The sequence below is a fragment of the Grus americana genome, chromosome 4, assembly GCF_028858705.1.
Source record: "Grus americana isolate bGruAme1 chromosome 4, bGruAme1.mat, whole genome shotgun sequence".
NCBI classification, from domain to species: domain Eukaryota; kingdom Metazoa; phylum Chordata; class Aves; order Gruiformes; family Gruidae; genus Grus; species Grus americana.
In genome coordinates, this window is record NC_072855.1 from 10,417,731 (window position 1) to 10,442,841 (window position 25,111).

General features: G+C 37.4%; 1 protein-coding gene across 1 annotated transcript; it reads right to left on the minus strand.

The window, feature by feature from the left end:
• Positions 1-731: 731 nt before the first annotated feature.
• On the minus strand, positions 732-24,978 carry NOP14 (NOP14 nucleolar protein). Its single transcript, XM_054824226.1, has 18 exons — positions 24,462-24,978; positions 22,252-22,386; positions 21,269-21,410; positions 20,568-20,713; positions 20,012-20,149; positions 18,369-18,491; positions 17,064-17,195; positions 15,519-15,816; positions 14,111-14,241; positions 13,790-13,875; positions 12,011-12,146; positions 10,058-10,159; positions 9,147-9,300; positions 4,792-4,951; positions 3,838-3,985; positions 2,756-2,874; positions 1,382-1,537; positions 732-1,037 (listed from the first exon to the last, which is right to left on the minus strand). Exons 1-18 carry the CDS (start codon positions 24,657-24,659, stop codon positions 938-940), a joined length of 2,604 nt encoding a protein of 867 aa, XP_054680201.1. The 5' UTR covers positions 24,660-24,978; the 3' UTR covers positions 732-937.
• Between the last annotated feature and the right edge of the window lie 133 nt (positions 24,979-25,111).

Genomic DNA, 25,111 nt, shown 5'->3' on the forward strand with positions numbered 1-25,111 from the left:
AAGGTTGTTGTGAAAGGGCACTTAGATTTTCCTAACAGTTTTCCAAGAAAATATTACAATTTTCTTCAATGCAAAACAACTGTCACTGAACCTATCAAACAGGTAATTACAGTGAATACCTGAAGAGTGAACCTAGTTAAGACTAGCACCTGTAAAATAGCTGTGATGTTCTGTGTCTCACTGCAACCTTTCTTCACAGATATACTATAAAAAAAAAGTGTTAGAAGTATTTATTTGCTCTATTTGAAGACCAGGTGTTTTCCAAAGTCATGCTGGGCAGTTATCAGTAATTAGACATACAATAAAATAAGTGGAAGAGAGTTAAGGATTTCACTGTCCACTTAAATCACCATTATGAAAACACTGAGGAATTCTAGTTAGCCAGCCTTGATCATTAAAAATTTCAGAGTTGTGCTCAATTCAAAACTGACTGAAGAGATGAATGGAGGTACAGCTTAAACAATGGACTTCTACTTGTAAGTCGATTCCACTACTCCGCTCAATACATGAATTAGAATGTCCCAATGCTAGAGACTAATTAAAATGTTACTGCTTAAATTGCAAATATACCACTATGAGAGCTGCCTGCAATTATTCAATATTGAAAAAGATAAAAGTTTTCTGCTGCACAATTTTTGTGTGTGTAGTTCAACTAAAACCTGGTCACACACACCTAAGAATTCTCATTATTCATCCAAATATTCTCCATTATTAAAATAAACAGAAGTATATAGCATACAAAAGTGTTATTTTTATTTTCCTTATGAAAACCTGTGGATTTTTCCAATAACCAGGCTCACTTTTTCAGACAGATCTGATGATGTTGTTTCCTCTACAGGAATGCATCCAAAGAATGCAACTAAAATCTGTTCAAAAGCCATAGGATTGGGGTGTTTTATATGGCAGTAAACCCAAAGTTTCCTGTGTAGAGTCCCAATTAATTCTTCCCTTTTTTCCTTTTCATTGCTTTCCATTCACCTTCCTGTGTAGCAAGGCTACCAAGAAGCTCCTTCACTTTTCTTTTTCTGGCTGTATCTCTGTAAAACAAACAATCAACATATAAAATATTTCAGAAAGATTGTATTAGGCAAAATAAGTAAGTATATTCAGACAATAATTATTAATTTATAAAAAGCCTCCTAGCTCTTAAATTTCACCAACACACACTTTAAATAAAAACATTCTGCATATTCTTAAAATAGAGAAACTGCAAACACTAAAATTACCTCTATTGAAAATGTTTGTTTTTCCCAAAATTGTCCAAATTTATTTATTTAAGTTTAGTATGGTTGATCACTATTGTCAGTCTTGGCACGCAGCAAAGAAACAAACACACAGCAGAACCATCCCCAAACTGGTGCTGAAACAAAGGCTCTATTACCTCTCCATGATTTCAGAAAGTTGCAGTCTAGCCAGAAACTGGTTATCTTTCCGAATCTCACGAATGGCTCCTTTAAGTTCACGTTTATGCTTCTGAATCAACTGCTTTCTTTCTTGCTCCTTCTTGCTACCTCCTTGCTTTCTTCCAAACTCCAAACTGAAATGAGAATGCATGTGTGAGCACAGAACACCTTAACAAACTCAACTTTTTCATGCTTATAAGGAGTGAGTTTTTGTATGAATATTAACTCCGTATTTTAATTCCCGCATATCATGATTAACTTGTGAAATAAGAAGCCTCCCAATGAACATACTGGAAAAACACTCACCAGACCTTCTAACTGCATGTCATCATCATGCAAATGACAAGCATTTGCACTTCAATCCCCCGTACGTAGCCTGCATTTTGAACAGACTGAAAAAGCTAGAGTAGAAGAATGAAAGATGTCTGGAGAAAGATGGGATGTCCCAATATATTTTAAGTTTTTGCAGACCTTCTCTACAGAAGAATTCTACAAAAAAGTCTGATCAGTTACTTGGGGATAAATATGTACAGCAGAAGAAAGCTGTCCTCTTCAACTACAGGAATAAATAAGGCAGACAATTTATGCTGCTGTAGATAACCAACATGGCTAAATAAGTCAGCAGCAAATATGAGGCAGACTTCCTGAGTCAGAATAATGTTCTATTATCTACAAAACTGAAATAGTGTTATTAAAATTTAATTCCAAAACAGAATACAAAAATGCACATGGTCATTGCAAGCTCTGTAAAAAAAGGGGGGAGGAAACCCATGTTTTTTGTCATTGCTACTATTAGAAGGTAGAAAACTGCTTGGTTGGGGGAAAGAGTGGAATGGGGCAAGTAAGTATGCTTAAAGGAATGCTTAATCCGACTGATTATTTGTTATGATCTGTGATGCAGAGTGCAGGAGTAGTCTGCCTTTTTTTTGCACTGGTGAAGCACCCTCAGTACTTTCACCATCCATCCTTACCTTCACATAGTTCACATACATACAAACTACTCAGTGTTGTTGATCAGACTTGAGTGCTTGACAAGAGCATTCTGTAAGGTACCTGACTAGATAATAACAACAACCTCCTTTCATCTTGAAATTTATTAATTTACAATTGATTATATGGGCAGGAGTTGATTTCCAGTGCTACTTTTTCCACAAGATGATCTTTGCACTATTTCTTAAAATTCTTTTTTCTTTTCCTCCCTACCACCCAAGTAGCTTGTCCCTTGTGATTTGTGCACAAAATCTAGCACAAGAAGTTATCTGTTCTACGTCCTGTTTTCCAAATCCTTCTAGCTTGCTGAAAATCAACGTTTAAATGCACTTTTCCTTTGCATCAAGTGTTGCTTTACTTACACTTTCACAATTTTAGGTGTATACTGTTTCAATGGCACTGGCTTCTTTTTCTCACATATCAGTGGGGCATAGTGTTTTACTTTGTTCTCTAGCTCTTTCAGAGCACTATGATACCATTCCTGAAAATGCAAATCAAATCACAATTTTAAAAGCATATCAAAGACACCATAATTCACAAACTAGTGTAACTTGAATCAACAGTAATGTTCTCCCCATATGTTGTTTTTCTGAGTAAAATCACTGCTATTCATTAGGAGATTGTTAATACTGAATTGCTGTAAGCCTTCCAGGCTGGATAATTTTTAGACACTTTTGGAAGTCTATTAAGATGGTATTGTGGACCATAAGAAAGGTCTGCAGGTAGTTTCACCTAAACAGAGGAAGAAAACTGGCTTTAGTCTTGCTAACTCAGACTCTGCCTTCCAGGGTCATTTTAAGAATGATTGTTCATGTTGTTTATTTTGATGGTAAAAAATATAGACCATTTTGCATCATTTACATTACAAAATCTTGTTCTCTAAGGATATTTCACAATGCCTCTTTGAGAAAATGATAATTCTGTTACATTCAGAAGAAAGAGATTAAAAATTTGAACCTCGTTGCTAGAAAAATAAACAACTGCCCTGTTTTAGGTAAGGTAGCTAACCAGGCATATTTATGTTACTTTTACTTAGGCAGTTATAAATACTACCTCATCAATTTGGTACACATATTTAGTTGTACCAAGTTCTTACAGATTCATTACAGACGTACAAGAGCAACTGGATGACTGGACTACTATTCTTACAGATTAAGTCAATCATGGAATGTTACGTTATTACAAGCTAAGTGCTATTTTATTCATTAGAGAGACAAGGTAAGATACACAGTAAAAAAAAAAATTCTTTTCTAAACATTCTCCATTCTGATTTTTCCACAGAAACATCACTGTGAGTTTTGAAGATCTCAAAAGGCAAACACCTGACTCTTGAAAAAAAAATCTCACTGATGCTTATACTTGTTTTTTGTTTAAACACAGATGAAGATCACAGAATTTATTAATAAAACAATGATCAATTATTTCATTCTTGAGGAACACATACCTGCATTTGTTCAGGATGTTCATTCACTGGCATGTGTTGTGTAAGAAGTATTCTGACAGGATGCATTATTTCATGGAATGATGGTAAAGACTCGTACAGAGCTGCACATTTTTTAATAAGGTCAAAACACAGGGCTAGACATGATAACCTGTTAATGCACAAAAGCATTTAACAATTTTACTGGCAAAAACTGTAGTGGATTTTCAAACAAAATGAATCAAATTAATTACATTTGGGAGCATCAGCAGTGTCTACTATTAAGACTGCCTGACAGAACCAGTTACAACGCTGTTTCTAGTTGTTAATTCAGACGAAAAATTTTACTCTCCTACTATAAACACATACCCAAGAAATCCATTAGCAGCAAATATTTATGTCAGTGCACAGACCACAAGCAGTATTGTGGTTTTGCCACTTCTGTAGGGCAGGTAGTTTTTATACTGGTTCTGAAGTTCTAAAACTTTTTTTAAACAGTATTAGTTATTTTGGGTTTCTTTTTGAACAAAATGCTTACTCATTCCTGAAATAAGTTATACCATAACACATGCACAAGGTGAAAAATGAGGCTGAACATAGTGAATGAACATGTTTAATTGTGGTTTTTCCTAACTTCAGTGTTTTATTACTTAAGTGACACTTTCTAACGTAGTGTTTGTATGTAAATACAGTTATTTGCTTCTGAAGAGCTTGACAGTTCATAGTCAGCACCTCCTGTCTGTACATCCTCCTCTTCAGTTCACAGCTGTTCTGAAAGAATGGAAGGGCTGAGCACTCCAACAAGTGCTCTGCATAACATTCTGGCAAAAGATTAGCAATTTCATATGCTACAGAGTAGTACCATAAAAATAAAGCAGAACAACTCACTACTCAGTTTTACTCCTAAAGAGCACTGTCACTAAGATTACCCAAAATATGGTCTGTTTGAGATTTCTTCTGTTCATATTCCCTACGTACCTGATATGATTCATTTCAGTTCTGCTGGCTTCCTTTAATCTAGTCACAATACTCAATGGCAGATGTTGCTTCTGCCAACTTTCCAGATCCTTCTTATCACACACCAAAAGCAGTTCCAAATTTTTTCCCACTGGCGCAAATGGATGCACTACAGTATACCCTAAAACCCAAGAACAATAATCATTACACAAGATCAATTCTAAGCATTCTTTCTGAAAGCATAAAAACTAAGAACTCTTTATATTTTTAATCATGCTGCCTTAAAAATACTTTATCAGCATTACATTTTTCTAAAATAATGGAAAACACTGGAGCATGGGTACAATCACAGGTAAGTGCTCTAGCCACGCCACCCAATTTACAGAATCCAAAGGCGGGGACTGGGAGAATGAAGTACTGCCCACTGTAGGAGAAGATCAGGTTCAAGACCATCTATGGAACCTGATGAGATGCATCTGCAGGTCCTGAGGGAACTGGCAGATGAAGTTGCTAAGCCACTCCATTACATCTGAAAACTTGTGGCAGACTGGTAAAGTTCCTAGTGACTAGCAAAGGAGAAAAATAACTCCATTTTTAAAAAGGGAAAAAGGACGACCTGGGGAACTACAGGCTGGTCAGTCTCACCCCTTAGCCCAGCAAGATCATGGAGAAGATCCTCCTAGAAACTATGCTCAGGCACATGGAAAATAAGGAGGTGATTGGTGACAGCCAACATGGTTTGTGTGGTGCAGTCGACAGGCTGGAGGGAAGGGATGCCATCCAGAGGGACCTTGACAGGCTTGAGAGGTGGGCCTGTGCAAACTGCATGAAATTCAACAAGGCCAAGTGCAAGGTCCTGCACAGGGGTCAAGGCAATCCCAAACATGGATACAGGCTGGGCAATGAGTGGCTTGAGAGCAGCCCTGAGAAGGACTTGAGGGTACTGGTGGATGAAAAACTGAGTATGACCCAGCAATGTGCACTCACAGCCCAAAAAGCCAATCACCTGACTTAAGAGAGATGTGACCAGCAGGTCGAGGGAGGTGATTCTGCCCCTCTACTCCACTCTTGTGAGACCCCACCTGGAGGACTGTGTTCAGCTCTGGGGTCCCCAGTACAAGACAGACACGGGCCTCCTCAAGCAGGTACAAAGGAGGGCCACAAAGATTATCAGGGGGCTGGAACACCTTCCATAAAAAGACAGGTTGAGAAAGTTGGGGCTGTTTAGCATAGAGAAGGCTCCCAGGACAACTTATAGCAGCCTTCCAGTACCTAAAGGGGCCTACAAGAAAGATGGGGAGGGACTGGTTACAAGGGCATGGAGTGACAGGACAAGGGGTAATGGCCTTAAGATGAAAGAGGAGAGATTTAGGCATTAGGAGGAAATTCTTCCCTGTGAGGGTGGTGAGGCACTGTGACAGGATGCCCAGAGAAGCTGTGGATGCCCCACCCCTGGAAGTGTTCAAGGCCAGGTTGGATGGGGCTTTGGCCAACCTGGTCTAGTGCAGGGTGTCCCTGCCCATGGCAGAGGGGCTAGAACTAGATGATCTTTGAGGTCCTTTCCAACCTAAGCCATTCTAGGATTCTATGTATGGGGAGAGAGAAGACATGTAGGTACATGTCTGCCCTGTGGGGAACAGGATGCACAGTTAAACTACCAGTGAGGATGGAGTACTGGATACGCTTAAGAGGAAAAGGCAGGAATGGGGCTTTCCCCATGGAGTTACAAGTAAAACGCTTTGACCAGAGTGGTCAAGCAGCGAGGTGAGCTGGAGCAGGGAGAGCCCACTGTTGCAGTAAATCACCAAGCCTCTCCCATGACCTCTCAGCAGGGGCCCTCAGATACATGCTGTAAAGTCCTCTCCTACTCCAGCTAATTAGTTTCAAAACAAGAATAGCATGGAATACAGAATACATACTGGGACAGGGCATAAAGAAAATGCTTAAGAATCACTGTGCTTCTGATCATAATCTGATCTGTGAAATGGTACTAATAGAGCAACATGAGAGAAACATCTGAGGAATGTCATGGTAAGGGAGAAAATCTGCAACTTCTGTGCTAGACTTTTTTCTTTTTTGTTTTCCTTACATCCTGCAAGCTTGCAATGGAACTTATTTCAAAACTTTTTCAAACTGTAAGTTAAGATTATTTACTTGCTCTAGAATCTGTACATGGCACTCTACAGATAGGCCAGAAGACAGTATGTTTAAATAATAATTCATAAGTTTTGAAACCCAAAGTTGTCAGAGATTGACACACACAGACATATGCAAGATTAGGAACTAAGATATGCAAGTTTTATTATCTACTTTACTTGTGAAAAGATAACAGATCTCATTAACAATTCCACTAGCTAAGGCTATCAACAATGACAATTCCTTCCTACTCCTTCCACCTCCAGCTTTTTTTCTTTAAGGTAATAATTGTTTTTAAGTCTTAAGCAGGCTGTATTTCAGTCTTTTGTGAAGTTGTATTCCATATAATTTCATGTGAGAAATTCATGGATCAAGCTCATAAAATTACAACAATAAGAGTTCTAGTTGCCAATTCTACTTACTGTCAAAATTGAACCCCAAGAAGTATTTTGGTGTGACAGTATATCAACATTCCAGAGAACTGGATGTGTGCTCATTTTGAAATATTCTGTGTTGACAGCCTAACCATCACATTTATCAGCAATACTTCCACCACAAATATTTAAAAATATGAGTGGATACTTTAATAACTTCAAAACATCAATATTGACTGAAAAATTCTCAAAGAGAACACTGTGCCTCTAACATATCTTTTATTGAGCTTTTCCTCACTGCTAACAAAAACCAACACCATGCAAATTTAACTAGTGCAAAATCATTAACAGAAATACAAAGGAAATTAAAAAAAAGAGGTTGACACTTGATCATCAATTACCACTAAATGTTTTAAAATAATTTCTTATCTGATTTTGCAGAATCCTATCTTTTAACTGTACCAAAAACCTTTGTAGATCAAACATTCCTAAGCGATTACACAAAGGAGAAAATACAAAGGAGAAAACACTAAGTCCTACATAACCCACCCACTCTGTAACCTCTTCCCACCTCCTTCTAAGAGTTGAGCTGTGTTCTGAGAATCCAGGGCTTAGCTCTGATACAGCCCAGCTGTGTAACCTTGGCTCACACTTCAGAGGAAACTGTTAAGCTGTGAGAAGCAGCTGGGAGAAAGTCTGTAGGGTACAGCCATACAAGATAATAAAGGTGAAACTGTAGTGCTAAGCTTGTTGAGAGAGGGATCATTAGTAACTCAAGAATTCAAAAGAAAAAAATGCCAGCATGGAACAGCGTAAAAATCCTAAGGGGGGCAGGGAAGGGAGGCGGGGGGAGCTGCAAGTACTTTGGTACTACTGAAGATGTACTGGAATACTGCAGCAACAGAAGCTGAACCTTCCTCACCAGACAGATGACTATGCAGAGAACAGGGACTCTTCAGTTGTCTTACCAAGAGTGACAAGAATATTAATATGTAGCCTGTAATTCATTAAATCCCAGATGTCTTGTGAGTTTTCCAACAAACAATTCATTTTTTCACTTGATAATGTCCTGCCTGCAGTCTCTTCACACATGCTAAGTGACACTCAGTGGGCCAGAGAGAGATACTAACACATGAATTAGTTATCAGTGAATCTTAAGTCACTAAACTTGTCAACAAAAAAGCTCCATGTGTAGAATAACTTTAAAGCTAGTAATTAATCCAAAAGAAGTTGAAGAAAGAGGAAGACTGGCAAATACCAACTGTTTGCTAGTATATCAATCAAATTGAAAAGACAGTTTTCTTCTCCCCGTTGTCTATGTAAGTTGCTAAGTTTACACAGTTACATTACGGCACAGACTGATCCTGCTTGTGGGGATAGTTGCCGTCTGTTACGCTACAACAAATCCACGTGAAATAAATAAAAGGCAAAAATACCAACTTTGTAATATACTTATCTCACTTATCTCAGTGATACGGCTATTAGCTGAAGAGAAGAGTATCTGCAGCATTAGCTGCTACCTCACTGTGAAGATATAGGGTACTCATCAGGAATCTGCATTAGGGACTGAATTTCAGAGCACAGTCCAATCACACTGTCTATTTAGAACAACAATATTGCCAAAATACTGCACTGTGGGCAACATAACTTCATTTCCTTTAATAAGTTCAGTTTTTTCCTTCCTGCCAACAAAACTAGAGGACCTAGTTCGTAACAAGATTCCTAAGAATCACGGTTGTATATGGTTAACTTATCAGATGATTTTGGTCTTGTTCAAAACAAATTCAGTGTGAAATATTTTATTGAAATTTAAAAGATAAACCCTAATACTAGAATTTATTACTTATTTACTCTAAATTAACTCACCCTGGGCCTGTTTTTTGGGTAGAGATATGTGAAGTACTCCAAGAAGAAAATTGATGAGTTCAGGTACAAATCTTCTGGAGAGAGATACATATTCCAGGAACAAACAGCATATAAATAACCCTTTAATAACATCTTGCAATGTTGTGATGCGACACTAAAAGAAAAAAGCACAAAATATTCATGATTAAAAATCTATACATACCAAATACAGGATCTCCCAAAAAAGCAAAAATATTAAGTTGTACACATCTAAAATCTGTAAAATTACACCCTTTGGACTTACATGAAAAACATATTGGCCTTCCTTTGCCCTCACTGACGAGTATATGCAGAATTGAGTAAGAAATCTGTCAGAACTGGTTTAGCCACTAGAAGGTGCTAAACCACAAACAATAAGAAAATAAAAGGCTCAGAGCAACTTGGCTATCTGACAGCAAAAGAACTAGCTCAATACTTTCGAGACATATATCAGAATATCTGGATAGAAAAATAAGGACATATTTTAACTGCACTACAATGCATTGCATTAGGTATATTTTCCAGGAAAACAAATACTGCCAATTTTTAAGTACCTTTCTTAAGTAGGAACAAATGCAACATATGGAAGAGAAATCACTAATGAATGATTTCAGATGGTATTTGGTCTGTTGTATATAATTTGCCATATAAGGAATTCTTGTGTGACAGCTTGAAAAAGTAATTAGATATGGGTTTGTGAGTTGGACTGTACTCTGCAAGGGTTTTTTCCTCTTCACTTTTTCTTCCAATTGCTATCTGTGACTATACCAAACACAAAGCTGCCTTTTCAGTACATTTCTGATATATACATTAATGCTAACACATATATTTGGAGTCCTAGGAAGAAACAAGGAAATGAAGTTATATACTGAGATATAACATCATAAACATACCTTAGTAAGTAGCTGACTCATGTACATGAAAGCAGGTGTTACAACTGGATGCCAGAAGTCAGAAGTTGGAAACAGGAGAGATGTAATTTTCAAATAAATAAGCTGATAGCACATAAAACAAGAGTAAGGCAAAATATAGTAAGACATTATTCCCAGGATCTTGACTTTACACATATGTAACTAGTGAATAACTGCCATGTAATAGTCTAAAAATACTACAATATACATAATTTTGAGAATCTGATATGATACATCACTTATTTATTGAGATGATTAAGTTACATGAGAAAAATGGAATATCCATTATAAGTCTAACATTGCATTAATTCAAGGAAGCAGGTGAAAGAACAGCCAAGAAGGACCTATGTCCCCATCCCCTCTACTCTTTATAAAAAATCTGACCCCCTTCAGCCTACCACAATCACATACTCTTACAGCCCAAACAAGTGAGCAATAATTAAGTGACCAGGATCCTGAGGCACTAGCACACATCAACAAATAACGGTTGCAGCCAGAACTAAACAGTGATTAGGTACACTTTTACTAAAGGGGACTTGTTAAGAGAGCTACAAGTGACCTCCTGTCAAGGCCATAAGGATGTTAAACATTAGTTGCGAGGTAATTCTGAAAGTTATCTAGTATTTACAGAGTAAGCCAGATGCAAATAAAGTTTTATTGTTTCAACTCTGTTTCTCTCTATGAAGTTTCTGTTGTAAACAAATACTCTCCTGAACTGTTCTGGTTACTAAATACCACAATCCAAATTTCAGGTTAGATTAACTATAGGCACATATAAGGTCTACTAACACAACTGGTCTACGGAATGTTCATTCATACAAGTGGTTTGAGAATAGGAGAGTGATATAATTTCACCCTAAAAGATAATGATAGCTTGAAACCTGGAAAAGTTCACTGAAGGCAATGAAAGTCAGAAGTGCGATTGGTGTTATAAGGGTGACAGTGGCAAAATAAAAATAGAAGTTAAAAGCTCTCTGCAATACATCTCCTGCAAAATAAAGACTCCTCCTGAATAAAGACTCCTCAAAAGAACTCAAATATTTTCCAAGCTGTAAGAATCAAGTCTTCTAAGCAAATTCTTCAGTCTATTTTCTTTCAATAGTCTAATTACTCCATTAGGCAGCGCTGCTTCATCAAGCTGGGAGACAGAAAACAAGTAGCTCCCTTTGGATTACTGACTTATGGTTTGTCTTTGGAACTTTTTATTACAATAAACAAATACTCATTTTCCATACGCTCCATTCTTGAATTCCCTAACAGCCGTTTACCTAGACAATGAAAAAGGAGTCTGTTCACATTTAGCATGGCCACTGAAATTTTGAAACATTACTAATATAAGAAGGGAAGGTCAATTCTTTGAGTCATTAATTTAGCAATTATCATATATAAAGCCCTAAGAAAAGCTGTATTTTTATACCCATAATATTTCATTGTTTTTTTTGTTAACCTAGGAGATACTGCACTTCTATGGAGCACTTTTTTTTTTAAACGTTCACACTTAATACAATTAAAGAAATAAGGACATAACTTACAGTATCACTACTTCCTAGAACTACCCATCTAAGTTTCATCAGGAAAACAAAGAATGTTCTGCTATGAAAGCTGGAGTGGTAATTTAAAGATATTTTCCCCTTCATATTAGAGTCACACTTCTATTCTGAAGGGGGTGTGTGTGTCTGTGTGTGTGTGGGGGGGTGTTGTTTCTCTGAGGTTGTTTTTTGTTTCTCAGGATTGCTTTGTTGTTGTGGCTGTTTTTGTTACAACTTATCTCCAGAGAGGCAATTTAAAATATTAGGAACCTAATAAGTCATAGATGCTAATAATTCATTAGATACTTTGAAATATAAAATTAAATGTAATGTAATCTCACATTTACTGGCACTTCTGTACTAATGGAAAGAACAAGAGATTTTCCTAGCAGTATGCATTCATTACCGTGTCTAAACCTGGAAATGTTGCACGGCCTTTGACTTCAATTACTTCTTCCATATCATGTGCAGCGTCTCGAAGGATAAACTTAATACTGTCACTGGCTGCCTCAGGAAACATCTGGCAAAGATTATACAATGGCCTATTAACAAGAAATGTAAGTCATTATCAAGTTACACCATTGATGTTAATATAAAACCTGAATTTTAAGCACCTGTAGGAAGATGTCTTGTGTTCCACCTACATTATAACAATAAAAATTCCTTGAAACAAATTATTCTCTCTTAGAAATAGCCACTTAGTATATAGATTATTGTAATACTTTTAGTTTACAGAGACATGTATTTCATATCGAGCCTTGTGAGGTAATCCTTGATCTGGTAGCCTCTGAATCTTAAATAAAAAAAATAATTAAAAACTTTAAAATACACTCACAAATCATCTGCTATGATTAAAACATATCCTTCTGAATCTCCTAACTCTACATTTTACTGCACTGAGGCACGCTGACCTATACTAGGCAGCCCACTACTCTAAATACTCATGCAGTGTTGAACAACATGTGAGGCAGCAACGTCGTTAGCAAAATTATTACTTAAAACAAGAAAAAACTCCCACAAAGTTAGGTCAGCTCCCAGCCTATGGCTAGTGCCTACAGGGAGATGCAGTCAGGAGTCTGCATTTGTTTCATCAGAGTTTTTCCAGTATTTTCAGTTAAAAGCATCTGCAGCAATATTAATAAATCCTAGTTCTAGATGGGATCAAAATGTGTTTACACTTTTTTTTTTTACAGAGCCCCAGCATGCACGATAGCATCAAAGGGTCAGTACTCTTGCTGACGAATGCAACAGAGCAATGAATGCTAAAGCTACATGTAACAGATTTTTTAAAACTTATTTACTTTAGCATGAAATAAAAAACATATGCTGAAAACTACACACAAATAACCCACTGAAAGCAAGCTGTCTAGCCTGCAAAGTCAAGATAGGAATCACAGACTAATTTTGGTTGGAAGGGATCTTTGGAGATCATGTGATGCAACACCCTGCTCAAAGCATGGCGAACTTCAAAGCTGGATCCGGCTGCTTCCAGGTTTTTTTTTATATCTTCAAGGGTGGAGATTCCACAGCCTCCCTGGGAAACTTGTTTTAATGTTCAGCACCTTTGCTGTGAAGATTTTTTCTCCTAACATCTAATTGGAGTTTCCCTTGTTGCAGCCTGTGTCCATTGACTCTTGTCCTTTGCTGTGTCCCTCTGAGACAAATTTGGCATTCTTGTCACTATAAATGCCTGTTAGGTATTTGAAGACAACAATGCCAAATCGGCAACTTCCTGCAAAGTTATTATTTGGAACATTTGTATAAGCTTACTAAAATTTAATTCCATTTTCATCTAGTTCCCGAGTGGATTCACAGAATGGAAACCCATGGAAAAAACAAAGATTGCAAAGGGAACTACACACTGTCATTGCAAAGCTTAAAATCAGCAGTCTAAACTTCAGATACAGAAGTTTGTGTGTATATACAACATTATTTATCAACTACCCAGGAAAAGCATTTTGCAGATCAAAAATTACATTCTGAGGTTTTGAGAATGTCTTGGCATAACTAATAGCTCAAGCAATATATGACACAAAAGTTAAAACACTATAGAGCTGGAGAATTACCAGTTGCCTACGATCCCTACAGAAGTATTTGAAACAAACAACATGCTAAATGCTTTACCCTATGTAGCTTTTCTCTTTAAATCATAAAGGAGCAGAAGTCCATAGTATTTATTACTTACGGGACCAGTTTGTCAATTGTTTTGAGCTCTGGTAAATCCAGAGTTGCCAACTCCCCAATATATTCCAAAAGGAAGCCAAACAGTTTCTGCAAGAAACAAAATATGTTACAATTATTAGGTTTTTTCTTTATTTTACATATTCTTAAACAGCACAAAAGAACAGTGATACAGAAGTTAGAAAATGAAGAGTGGTATGTTGATTCTACTGCTATTTACAACATAGAAGCATGTATGTTTTATACTGCTTCCTGAATACCTACTAAAACTTACTCTGGAATTCAAAGTTAATTTTAAACTTAAAACAAAACAAAACCTCCATACTTCCAACTTTGCTTTGTTTCCCACTGCAAGGCTTGGATGATTGCATTTCTGAATTCTCTCCAGTATAATAAGCTGTTGTTCTATTGTTCTTCCAGCCAATAAAGACTTAAATATCTCATAGGACTCAGGAGCTAGAAAGTAAAAACAAAAATTGAACAGGAAAAAATCTCAAACTTAACATATTTAATTCAAGTGAACAGCTAACAAATTTCCAATGTGAAAATATTATTCAGAAAAAAGATACCATACAGCTTTTAAATAAGCACCTTTTAAACACTAATAACCTATCGGCATATATGTAACTTTACATATATGAGAACATAAGTCAGAAAAGAATGTAAATGTTTTTCAACAATTAACATTCAATTCATCCTATATTTGCTGCCTAAGCTAGGCACAACTATGTTGACACACACAAAGCAGAACTAAACTTAAGTACACAGTCAACCATAAATTACCATAATACAATTAGCTCTATGTTTAATTCACACCTAACTAGCTTTTGTATGAAGGATATTAAGAATATTAAGAATCTTGCCACTAAGAGAAAATAATTATTAAAAAAACCTGGCATATATTTAGTCTTCTGCATAAGTCCACAAGTCAGAAGACATCCTAACTGGTTAAGTTTTTTGAGTTATTTTGATGTCACTACTTTCTGGTTAAAGCAAAACCTGAATGCAATTTAAAAGGCTTTGTGTAGTAAGTTATCTCCTTTTGACAGAGAAATGCAAGCACTTAAGGAAGTTGTTTGAAAGGTTGTTTAATATTGTGACAGATACTTTTGCTAGAGAAATCTACACTAGCACAATAGTTAGATGCATTATGTAATTAATATTAATGAATGTTTTGGGTACTACTTGAAATGTGCCTCCTCCTTCCTCCAAGGCACAGACCCAAAAGGAGTCAAACTGAGTGTCTTAACACCACTGTGATGTTACATCACATTAAGCCTCAGAATCCTGCCTCTCTAAGCATCTTGTCTGATAAAAATAGTTCAAACACTAGAGAAAGTAGCCTTTTCTCATTTAAGTATAGATAATAGAATACTATTCTGGCTTCCCTTATGCAAAAAACATTAGTACTTTGGATTGGATGTGTTGGTGGCCTTCGGAAAGGAGTACAGATCTTTTCATTTTCCTCCCCAGTATTTATCTTTCAATTCTAGGGCTGCTCAGAGGAAAAGAAACAGCCCTGGGATGAAACAGATCTGGTTCTCACTGCTCATAGCATGACTAGGGCTGACCACGAAGAACAGCAGTTACTGGCTACTCTTGGAATAGAGGACAACAACTATGAGGCAAAACTTCATGGATGAACAGGAATACGTAAGATCCTACAAGGGAGAGACAGAGACCAGTTATAAAGCCCCTGACAACAGGGATCTCTGGATCAGTCCTTTACTTACCAGCAAATGTATAGGGAAGCTCTGATTTGGCAGCTTCCATTTTTGGATCTAGTTCCTCCACATTCTGTAATTCATTTTCATTTGTCTTGTATTTCTTCTGTTCTTTACTCCCTACAGCTTCTTCTTCACTTTCAACGTCAGATTCAAGATCAGAGTGGCTATCTGCAGCAACATCCTCCTCATCTTCATTAGCAGATTCTTCCTCGCTTTCTTCTTCATTCTCATTATCTTCCTTCCCACCTTCTTCTTCCTCCTCATCTTTTTCCTCCTCTTCATTTTCAATATTAATTTTTCCATCCTGTCAGCAGAGACAATTTCCCAGTTAAAACACTGATAAAGTGACAGCACCTCACCAGAATCACCATGCAAAGCTATCATTAAATACACATAAACAGGATCTGAGCCTTGCTACCCTGCCCAAGCAGTGAATGGCAGCAGTGCCAGCCAAGAAGGGATTTTAAGGAGCAAACATGCATACAGATATAAGAATAATAGGGTATTTCCAAGGGGCTGTAAGAAACTGGAAGAATAGAGGCAATAAGAGAGGAATAAAAGAATCAACACAAACACAGAATGTACTAGCAGACGATATGAAAAAAATATTCAACATCACCTACAGAAGTATTCTTGGTTGAAAAAGAAATTCCTTCTATGTATTAAAATAGCATATCAGATAAATATTTGTTCCCATCCTGATTTTATTAATCATCAATTTAAATTCACATTTGCAATTTGTACCCTCCCCTTCAAGGACAAGAGCAGTTCCCTTGCTACTTACATGTAAGAGGATGAGAGGATCAGTATGAGTATGTACACACATGCACCACAGTTAGGGTGACTCGCTACATCAGCTTTCAGATCACATTGCTCTGCCACCTTACTCAAAGCTACTTCATAGGGGAAGGGTTCTTTCAGAAATCTGCTCACCCTCAGGCTGAAATTTGGTGGAAGCTATATCAAATACAGCAGAAATTAAGACCATGACCAGAAGGGCTAAAGCCCTCTCTTCAGCCCACTAGACTAACAGCATAGAAGGCTACTATAATAGCAGGAGTATAGTCAGTAGATTGAGAGAAACAACTACTCCCCTCTACTCGACACTTGTAAGACCACATAGAATACACCTGCCCTATGAGGATGGGCAGATCTGGGCTTGTTCAGCTTCGACCTAAAAACCACCTTTCCCATACCTACACGGGAGACCATTGAGAAGGCAGAGCAACACTCTGCTCATGACAGTCCACAGCAGGAAAATGAGAAGCAACAGGTCTAAGTTGAAACAAGGTATGTTCAGACTGGATATGAAGAGAAACTGTTTCAAGGTATGGACACTCCGGGGGACAAGCTGCCCAGAGAGACATGCAGTCTCCATTCTTGGAGACTTTCCAAGAACAGACTGGATAAAGCCCTGAGCAAACTGCTGATTTCATAGTTGACCCTGCTTTGAGCACAGGCTAGATCAGAGGTCTCCACAGAGATCACTTCCAAACTGATTTTCCTACCCTTTTCTTAGAACTCTGAAAATTCTGAAATTCTAAGCCTTACCTTGTAAGACAATAAACATCTGTCATCTTTATCCAGGATAAAGCCATCAGCTAGATCATCAGCTGACATGTGGCTGGGTTTCTTTTTAGTCACCTGTTCATCCATTCCACGCATTCGACGTAGTCGATCTGCCTGTGTTTTAGAAGAAATACCACACACAGATGTGAGCCATCTAGATCAATCAGGTAACTACAACAGAATGGAAAATCCCTCAAATACTACAACTAAGAAAATCGAAGGAAAAAAGTTAACCGGGATTACTCAAGTTGATAAGAAAAAACAGCAACTTGAGAAATCAGGGGCAAAAGCTGATGACACCTTACATTTTGAGGTGAGTGCAATCTGGTAACAGCTCAGACAACAGGATTAGCTTACTTGGAAGGCTTTAAAACTGGTTTACCAGAAGCATTATGTTCTCTCATTTTGAAATTCATCTGTTTTGCTTATGAGACAATGCATCATTACTAGAAAAGGTAAGCTTCTAAAGAGTTTTATGATTCTGCAGTTTCCCATATGTGTAACAAGTCTGTAGTACACACAATCATATCCTATGACTTAAGATATAATAAATTTGTAAATAGACTCAATGGGCAATATCTGAACCAATCATTTACAGAAGGATTTCTACCTGGGCAACCAGACATAATGTCATCTTCTCTGATGCACAAGAACAGAACAGAAAAATATCCTTCTTTCTTTTCTGCTATTTGCTACTGAGCTGTTCTGAAGGTACTGAATCCCTGCGGTTCTAAATGCGTCCCTCATATACTAGAACAAAAAGCGGGGCGAGGGGGGAGAGAAACATTTACCAAATTATTCAATCTTTCCGTAAGACTTGGAGCTCCATGTAATAGGAACAGCATGCAACATTTCCCAAGAGAATCCTATTCCTCTGCAAAGCTATATACATGCTACCGCTGAAAGACTCTTACACTACTAGAACAATAAATGACTTGCCAGTGTATTAATTCAACTGCTGTGCAACAAGACACTCCCCGTTACCAACTTAGAAATACCTCTCAATTCTGAAGAATTTAAAACATTTAAAGGCAATTCAAAGTGATACTACATTTTTATTGTAGAAAGATCAACTCATTTCATAAACCTCACTAGTCACGTACTAAGCCTGTTTTTCTGTTGTAGTATCGGATTGCAAGCAAAACACAAACAGAAGATTTCCTGAATTCGCCCTCTGACGAATTGCAGTTCAGTACAGCCACTTTCAATCTAAGGTCAAGCAATGAATGTAAGTGGTCACTCCCAAAAGAGAGGCCACAAAACAATCTAAAACCATAAATGGTATACCTCCAGCTTCTGGAGTCGCGCCTGCTCCTCTTTGGCCAATTCTTCTTCTGTCTTCATCCTTTCTGAAGGTTTTGCTTTCATCTCGAATCCAAGTTCTCGAACAATCATATCATATTCATCAGGCTACAGAAATATTTATATAATTGTTTATTATCTTAAGTTTTATTATTCTGCTTTTTGGCCACTCCTCTGCCAGACTAACAGCTAAGAAATAAGACTGTTAAGATATAAGGAGGAGACTGTTTCCAAAGAAAGCTGCAAGAACATTCAACTCAGTATTAAGACAAGGAATGGAGTGAAGTGAACACTTGAATAGAAATTCTCCTGGAATTCCCCACCCTCCCCATTTAAGTTACTATTTGTTTTTCCAGTTTTAACTAGTTTATTTATTAATTGAAAAAAATTAAAATCTTGTTTATTAATAAAATACTATTTTCTCAAAAAGCAGCTAAAATTCATAAATTTATAGTTTACATTTCACTTTATACTGTCAGAAATGAGCTTTTATCTTAGTTACATAGATGCCTGTCTTTAAGAAAACAAAAAGTGATGCTGATATTCAGTGAATTTAAGCAGCATACTTGGGAAAACAGTCACTAGCAGAGATTACACTGGATTTGCAAATAGAGTTTTCTTGATACCTGTTGCAGTCACTAAACCATACAGCTTCTCTACAATTCAGTTCTAGGAATTTTTCTTACACATGGTTAGATAATTTTCTCCAATTCAACAATAATTTTATAGTGTTACTAATTAACACTTCGCATCCTTGATAATTCTTGAACTGGATCCACACACATGAAGCAAGGGAAACTAATCTTTCTTTTCAGCAAATTATGATGGCAAAATTTTTGACGTAAGATACCACATCACCAACATACTATTCAGCATATTACAAAACATCTTAAAAACAAAAATCAATACATCAAAAGATGAACTTTTGATCCAGTATCCTCTGTTCGTTATTTGAGATCAGTTTTACCATAAAATCAGTTCATTAGTTTGATCTTTCAAAAACTTTACTCCTTGGCAGTAGAATACATGGAAATTCATGGAAGTTCACAAACGTTCTGCAATATAATACAAAATTTCTACAAGAAAAAAAATTAGTGCAATGCATCACAATACCTAATCTTAAATCTAAGTGTTTATTTCCCTTAGTATAAAACACAAATGATAGAAAAAGCTTTGAGACCATAAGACATTTATTCAAAAGTTAAATATTTTCATTCCCTTTTTGTAGGGACAGTATCCAATTTACAACAAGGAAACATCTGTTGTCACATAAAAGTTGTTTTATCCAAGGAACACTGCAAAGGCATTCAATGGTCTCAATTTTAGTTCTTCAAGAAAATTTGTTTGTCATACAAATAAGCTGTAGCCAACAGTGTTGTTCAACAGGCTTATCATTAGTTATCAAATCTGAGAGAGGTTGCAATAGGTAATTACAATCAGATAAATCATATAAACCCCTATATTCCTTGAACTAACAAAACCATCCTAAAACTGTAGCATTCCTTCAGTGTGAATAGCAGGCAACATTTTATTTTACAAAGTGATGCACTTTGCCTTACACTTCAGTCACTACGAGTCAATACCACAAGTTATTAGAACAAAAGAGAGCAGTCTAGCCAAGAACTTACCTTGGGTTTTTCTACTTCTTTGTCCTTTCTCTCTGACTTTGGGGTTTTGCGGGCAATAAGGGTTTGGATTTCCTTCCAGTCCTTGTCAAGCTTTTCTGTGAGTTCTAGTGCACTTTCCCTACAACTCTGCCTCTCTTGCTAGAGAAAAAAAAAAAAAAAACCCAAACCAAAACCAGCAGTTATGTTCAGATGAACATGACACAGCATTTACAGCTTAAAATGAAAATGCTGTCTTTAGTAAATGAACAATTTAAAATATTTAACATTTTCAAGGCGTAAACACTGTTTGTGGAGCAAGCAATATAGAGTTATGCTGAATAGCATAAGGGTTGCATAGAGAAAACAAGTTAGGAGTCGACAGAAGGGGAGATTTGGGGATACAAAAGAATGGCAGATATTCAACGCATATCATAAAATGCCTACAAAGTCAGACAAACTTTATTCAAGGAGCTTTGACTCTTCTCCTAGACAGCTATCTCCTTTGTTTTCTATGCTACTACTATTTTATTCTGCAAAGACAGAAATGCTCATTTATACTTCAGGGCTAAAAACCCACCTTTTCTTGTTTAGATTTAGCTATCATCTCTTCTATGAGTTCCTTCCTAGATTTAGGTTTTTCCTCCTCTTCGTCTTGCTGCCCACTTGATGTTTTTTTACGAAGGAGGCCTCCACCCCCTCCAAAGTGAGCAGCAGTTAATTCAGCTAGGAAAAGAAAAGTAGATTGTGAATCTTTTTCAAATCCATACATGAGTGCTGGAGTTCTGCTGCTGTGACAGTATCTCCCTATTCTTTGAGAACAGGAGCAATTAAAACTATTGAATCAATCATGTGTTATTACCATCACATGGGAATGGCCATACCGAAAGAGATTGATGGTAGACACAAATTTACGCTGACAAACATTTTGTATAAGGTAGGAACATGCTTTTTATATTTTAGCTAGTATTTAGGTGCAGATGTGCAGGAAAGCAACCAGAAAACTCACACTTCATACTCTGCCCAGAGGGCTTGAAATACAGGTACCTATGCATGCTGAAAAGCCCACAGATTAAAGAAGCTTGCCAGGTAGGTAGTGCCAATTTAACATCTGCTAAAATCCAGAGCGCTGTTCTGTGTGTGGTTAAGAAGTAATAAAATCTGGCTTAAACATCCCAGCCAATTACAAAATACTCTTTGTCATTGAAAGAGAGTAATGAACAAATGATGTACATGTACCAACAATAAAACCAGCAGTGGGATCTACCTGACATGACTTACCTGACAGCGTTCCTCTTTCTTCTGTGTCACTGTCACTATCAATAATATCATTTAGTTTTTCAATTTCTGCCAAAGATTGGCCATAATGAGTCAATTCCTCATCTTCATTAAGATTATAGATATTCTTCTTTCCGTAATTTTGCTAAGAGTAGTAAAAGAAACCAATTAAATAACAAGATTTTTAGTTCCCAAGTAACAAATTAATAAAGCCTGTATTTTTAATGCTAGTTGAGGAGATTCTTATTCCAGTGTTCTGCTGGAACAGAACACTGGAATAAGAGCACTACGGGACCAATACTTTTGTTCCAATACATTAAATCTTAAGTGAGGGAATATAATGTCTCTCTTATACTAATGTACAAATTGAGTAACTCAGAAAAGCTAAGAAAGCTTAAGTTTTATCTATATATCAGTAATATAAATTCTTAATTTATATTTCAGGCCTAATGAAAAAGACTATAACCCATACAAATTATTAGTAGAATATGGTATTATACTACTAGACTGAGTATGATGAGGCAGAAAGAACAGTACTGCACACACAATTCACATTACAGAATGACAGCAAGTTACAGAGTTCTAATCAGCAAATGAAAAAGCTGCTGTTCAACAGCTGTACAGGAATCTCAAAGTGTACTTGATGGTGGTTGCCTTTTCCTAATTCAATTCCCAAATCATAGTAGTCAAAGCAGTCAAAGAAAACCAATCGATTAATGAATCTGCTTAAAACTGGCTGTCTTGCATATCAGTGATCAAAGAAAATTCTGCTTCAAGAAGTTGTCTTGCAAAACCAGAAAGTTTTCATGAAAAATTTTGGATTCCCACAAAAAATTGCATTTTCATAAAAGTTCCAAGCATATAAAATCAAAAAAGAAAGCATTACCCTGCAAACCCCTCTGATAAGGCGGACACTCCCAACCTAAAATGTTAAGTGTTTATTGTTTTTTGTTTGGCTTTTTTTTTTTAAAATTCCTATACTTTACCTGTCTTTCCAAAGTGAATCGTCTGATCATCTTTTCCTCTGGACTTATTTTGGTATTATATTCACCAAAACGTTTATCTTTAAACACATTTGTTTTTTCCCTTTCTTTATATTCTTTCAGTAATGTATGGGTACGCTAGAAGGGGAAAAAAAAAAAAAAGAGATAAAATTAAAAACTAAAGAGAATAACTACTGCCAAAGCCAAGGCAAAAAAGGCTCTATGTTATCCTGGCAACATAATCTAATTTATCAGAATGCAATGAAAGAGAAGAGAGATGGGAAGATCATACAATATATTCACAGTCTTTAAGTTCTCTTATAAGCTGCCCATACGAAGATAAAACATGGTACACTGTATCTCACCTTTATTTTATCACATATAAAACCTCTGCATTGCCACTGAAGAATTCTGATTTGTCTGAAGCTTAGCATGCAAGAATTAAAGAAAGCAAAAAAGCCCCAGTATCAGATGAACCTTTTTTGGTCTTGTCATCTAAGACATAAAAAACCTCAAGTGGGTACATACATTTATCTCTCTGTGTTAATGTTGAGCACAGGGAGGTTATGGATCAAAGCATTAAAAGGAAGTTTAGCAGATCTATATGAGGTCATATGTGCTGTATTTATGATAAAGGTAAGGAGACAGGTTTACTCTTCAAAGGCAGTGATCTAATTCATGACAAGCATCTGATTTACCTTACTATTAAATAAAGCCCAAAGACCTTAAAATGTGATACTAAACATTCATGAAGTTTTCTAAAATCTGGACAAATAGTAATGAAGACTAAAAGCTAATTTATAATTTCATATTGAAGATATTATATAGTTGTTAAAGGAAGAAAATGCTGGTCAAGTTTAAGCTGAAAAAAAATCCATGTTTATTTAAAATACATTAACTAAATCTTACAAAAGGTACTGTTGCTATTCATATTACCATGAACTCACAAACTGTTGCACTGAAGGAAAAGGCTGAGTTTCCTACAACAGGCTTCTGCAGCCTCACTGAGCACTCACAACTTTCAGACACCGCTGTAACTGGCATCAGAACTCAGGTTTCATCTACTACTGTGCCAGTTGCACCTTGTATTTACTTCTTGCACAGAATACATAAATTATCATGCAGCTTAAACACTGTGCATAAACTTTAATATCTCTTAGTGCCTTGAATACAGAAAAGCAATTTTGTCAATTATTTGATGTCCCCTCTGATCAAAATTTATTTAATGCATCAGCTCTCACGATGCATACAAAATGATAAACTATCCATTTCCTTTTGCCTATTTTTAAAAAGTTATTCTCTTTTCTATAAGTGCTTTAAATCCTGTTCAACAGTAGATTGCATGCAACATGTCAGACAGAATCTCAGGAGCATACTTCCAAATTATGCTTTTTTCCCCAGCTCTAACAGAAGCTACAGAGGTTTTAACTTCCTGGTTTGTTTGAAGGGACAGATCATAAAAAATTCCAGTGCTTCACTCAAGGATAGAGTAGGTTGCTGGAATCCCAGATCCATAGCATGACACAACCTTCTTTATGCGTTACAGATTTTGGTCAGGTAGCTAGTAATGTCAGTAGAGAAAGAAAAAGAGACAATTCTAAAACAGCGTAAGGGTGAAAGATAAAAGATTTACTCTTCTTAAGTTGTGTGGTCATTCTATGAGCACAGATCATTCTTTTGCATCCCAACACACTTCTACAACTCAAGTCTTTAACCAATGCACAAGTGAGCTGCATGTTTTCCAAATCAATGGTAGTTTCTTTGTATCTACACGTTTCTCGCTGTATTCAGACTTTAGTGCCCTTTCAAGCTTTCACTATTACAGCAATGTTGCACCATTATCAAGAAGCTTAACATCCTGCATTGGCCAAAACTTACTAAAAATGAACCCTGACAACCACCTGCACTCTGGTCCAGTATTTGCTTGCCAACATTGGCCCTGTATTCTGGACTTGGGTAACTTTAAAAGAATAATTCCCACACATGCAATAAAGGAGATTTGCGCTACCAAACCCTGTGGATTGCACTGGAGGGAGACATTTTCAGCAGGCTCTCCATCACCACCTGAGCACTGTGAGGTGACTAGCCACTCCCCCTGTGCACAACAGAGGCAGTCTCTTATCTCACCTGGGATAGCTCCAGGCTTATAACCTCTCCACCACAGCTACATCTACAGATGCCATCTTTCCTCCAAACTTTTGATGTCCTCTTACCTTCTTGATGGCCTTGGACCGTGACACACCAGGCAGCCCCACATCATTCTTGGTCTTCCTCCCCAAGATGTTAAACTTCTGCCTGTTGACCTTCACCTCAAAGGGGTTGCTCTTGACCATGGCCATAGCTGACTTCACAGAGCCCTTGGCTGTGGAGGACACTGAGGCCTTTCGTTTCCGCTTAGCTGCCTTCCCCATTTTTGGTTTGACTGCCTGCGCAGATGCGTGTGGAGAGCTCAGTACTCACTCAGCCTGAGGGGAGACCAGGACTGGAGGTGCAAACAGGCTGAACAAAATGGCGCCCGGGGGGCGGGGGTGGGCAAAACCTCCCGAACTACCCTCACCACTGCCCTCCGACGCGGTGCCGACTCGCATGAATTCCCCTCCCAAACCCCGTGAGAGCCGGCGGGGGGCGCGGAGCGCAGCAGAGGAGGGAACACAGCCCGTAACAACGTTCCCCTTAAACCAGCATGCCCCAGCGGTACCACATGCGCATCGGCAGCCTCACCCCTCTCGCGAGAACTTCGCCTAAATATCGCGAGATTTGCCTCTCCCCCTCCCGCTTTGGGACGAGCCGGGGGGGGAGGCCGGGAAAGGTTTAACGCACTGCATATCCCAGCAGGCAGAGCGCGGCCGGCGCCGGGGAAATG

Bases quoted from the DNA above. Each gene is read 5' to 3' on its own strand.
- NOP14 (XM_054824226.1), bottom strand. From the start codon at position 24,659: ATGGGGAAGGCAGCTAAGCGGAAACGAAAGGCCTCAGTGTCCTCCACA. The intron at 13,876-14,110 runs GTATGGAGGTTT...TGTTTCTTGCAG, and splicing joins GAAACAAAGCAAAGTTGGAA to AAACTGTTTGGCTTCCTTTT. The intron at 4,952-9,146 runs GTGAGTTAATTT...CTTGGGTTTTAG, and splicing joins ACCCAAAAAACAGGCCCAGG to GGTATACTGTAGTGCATCCA.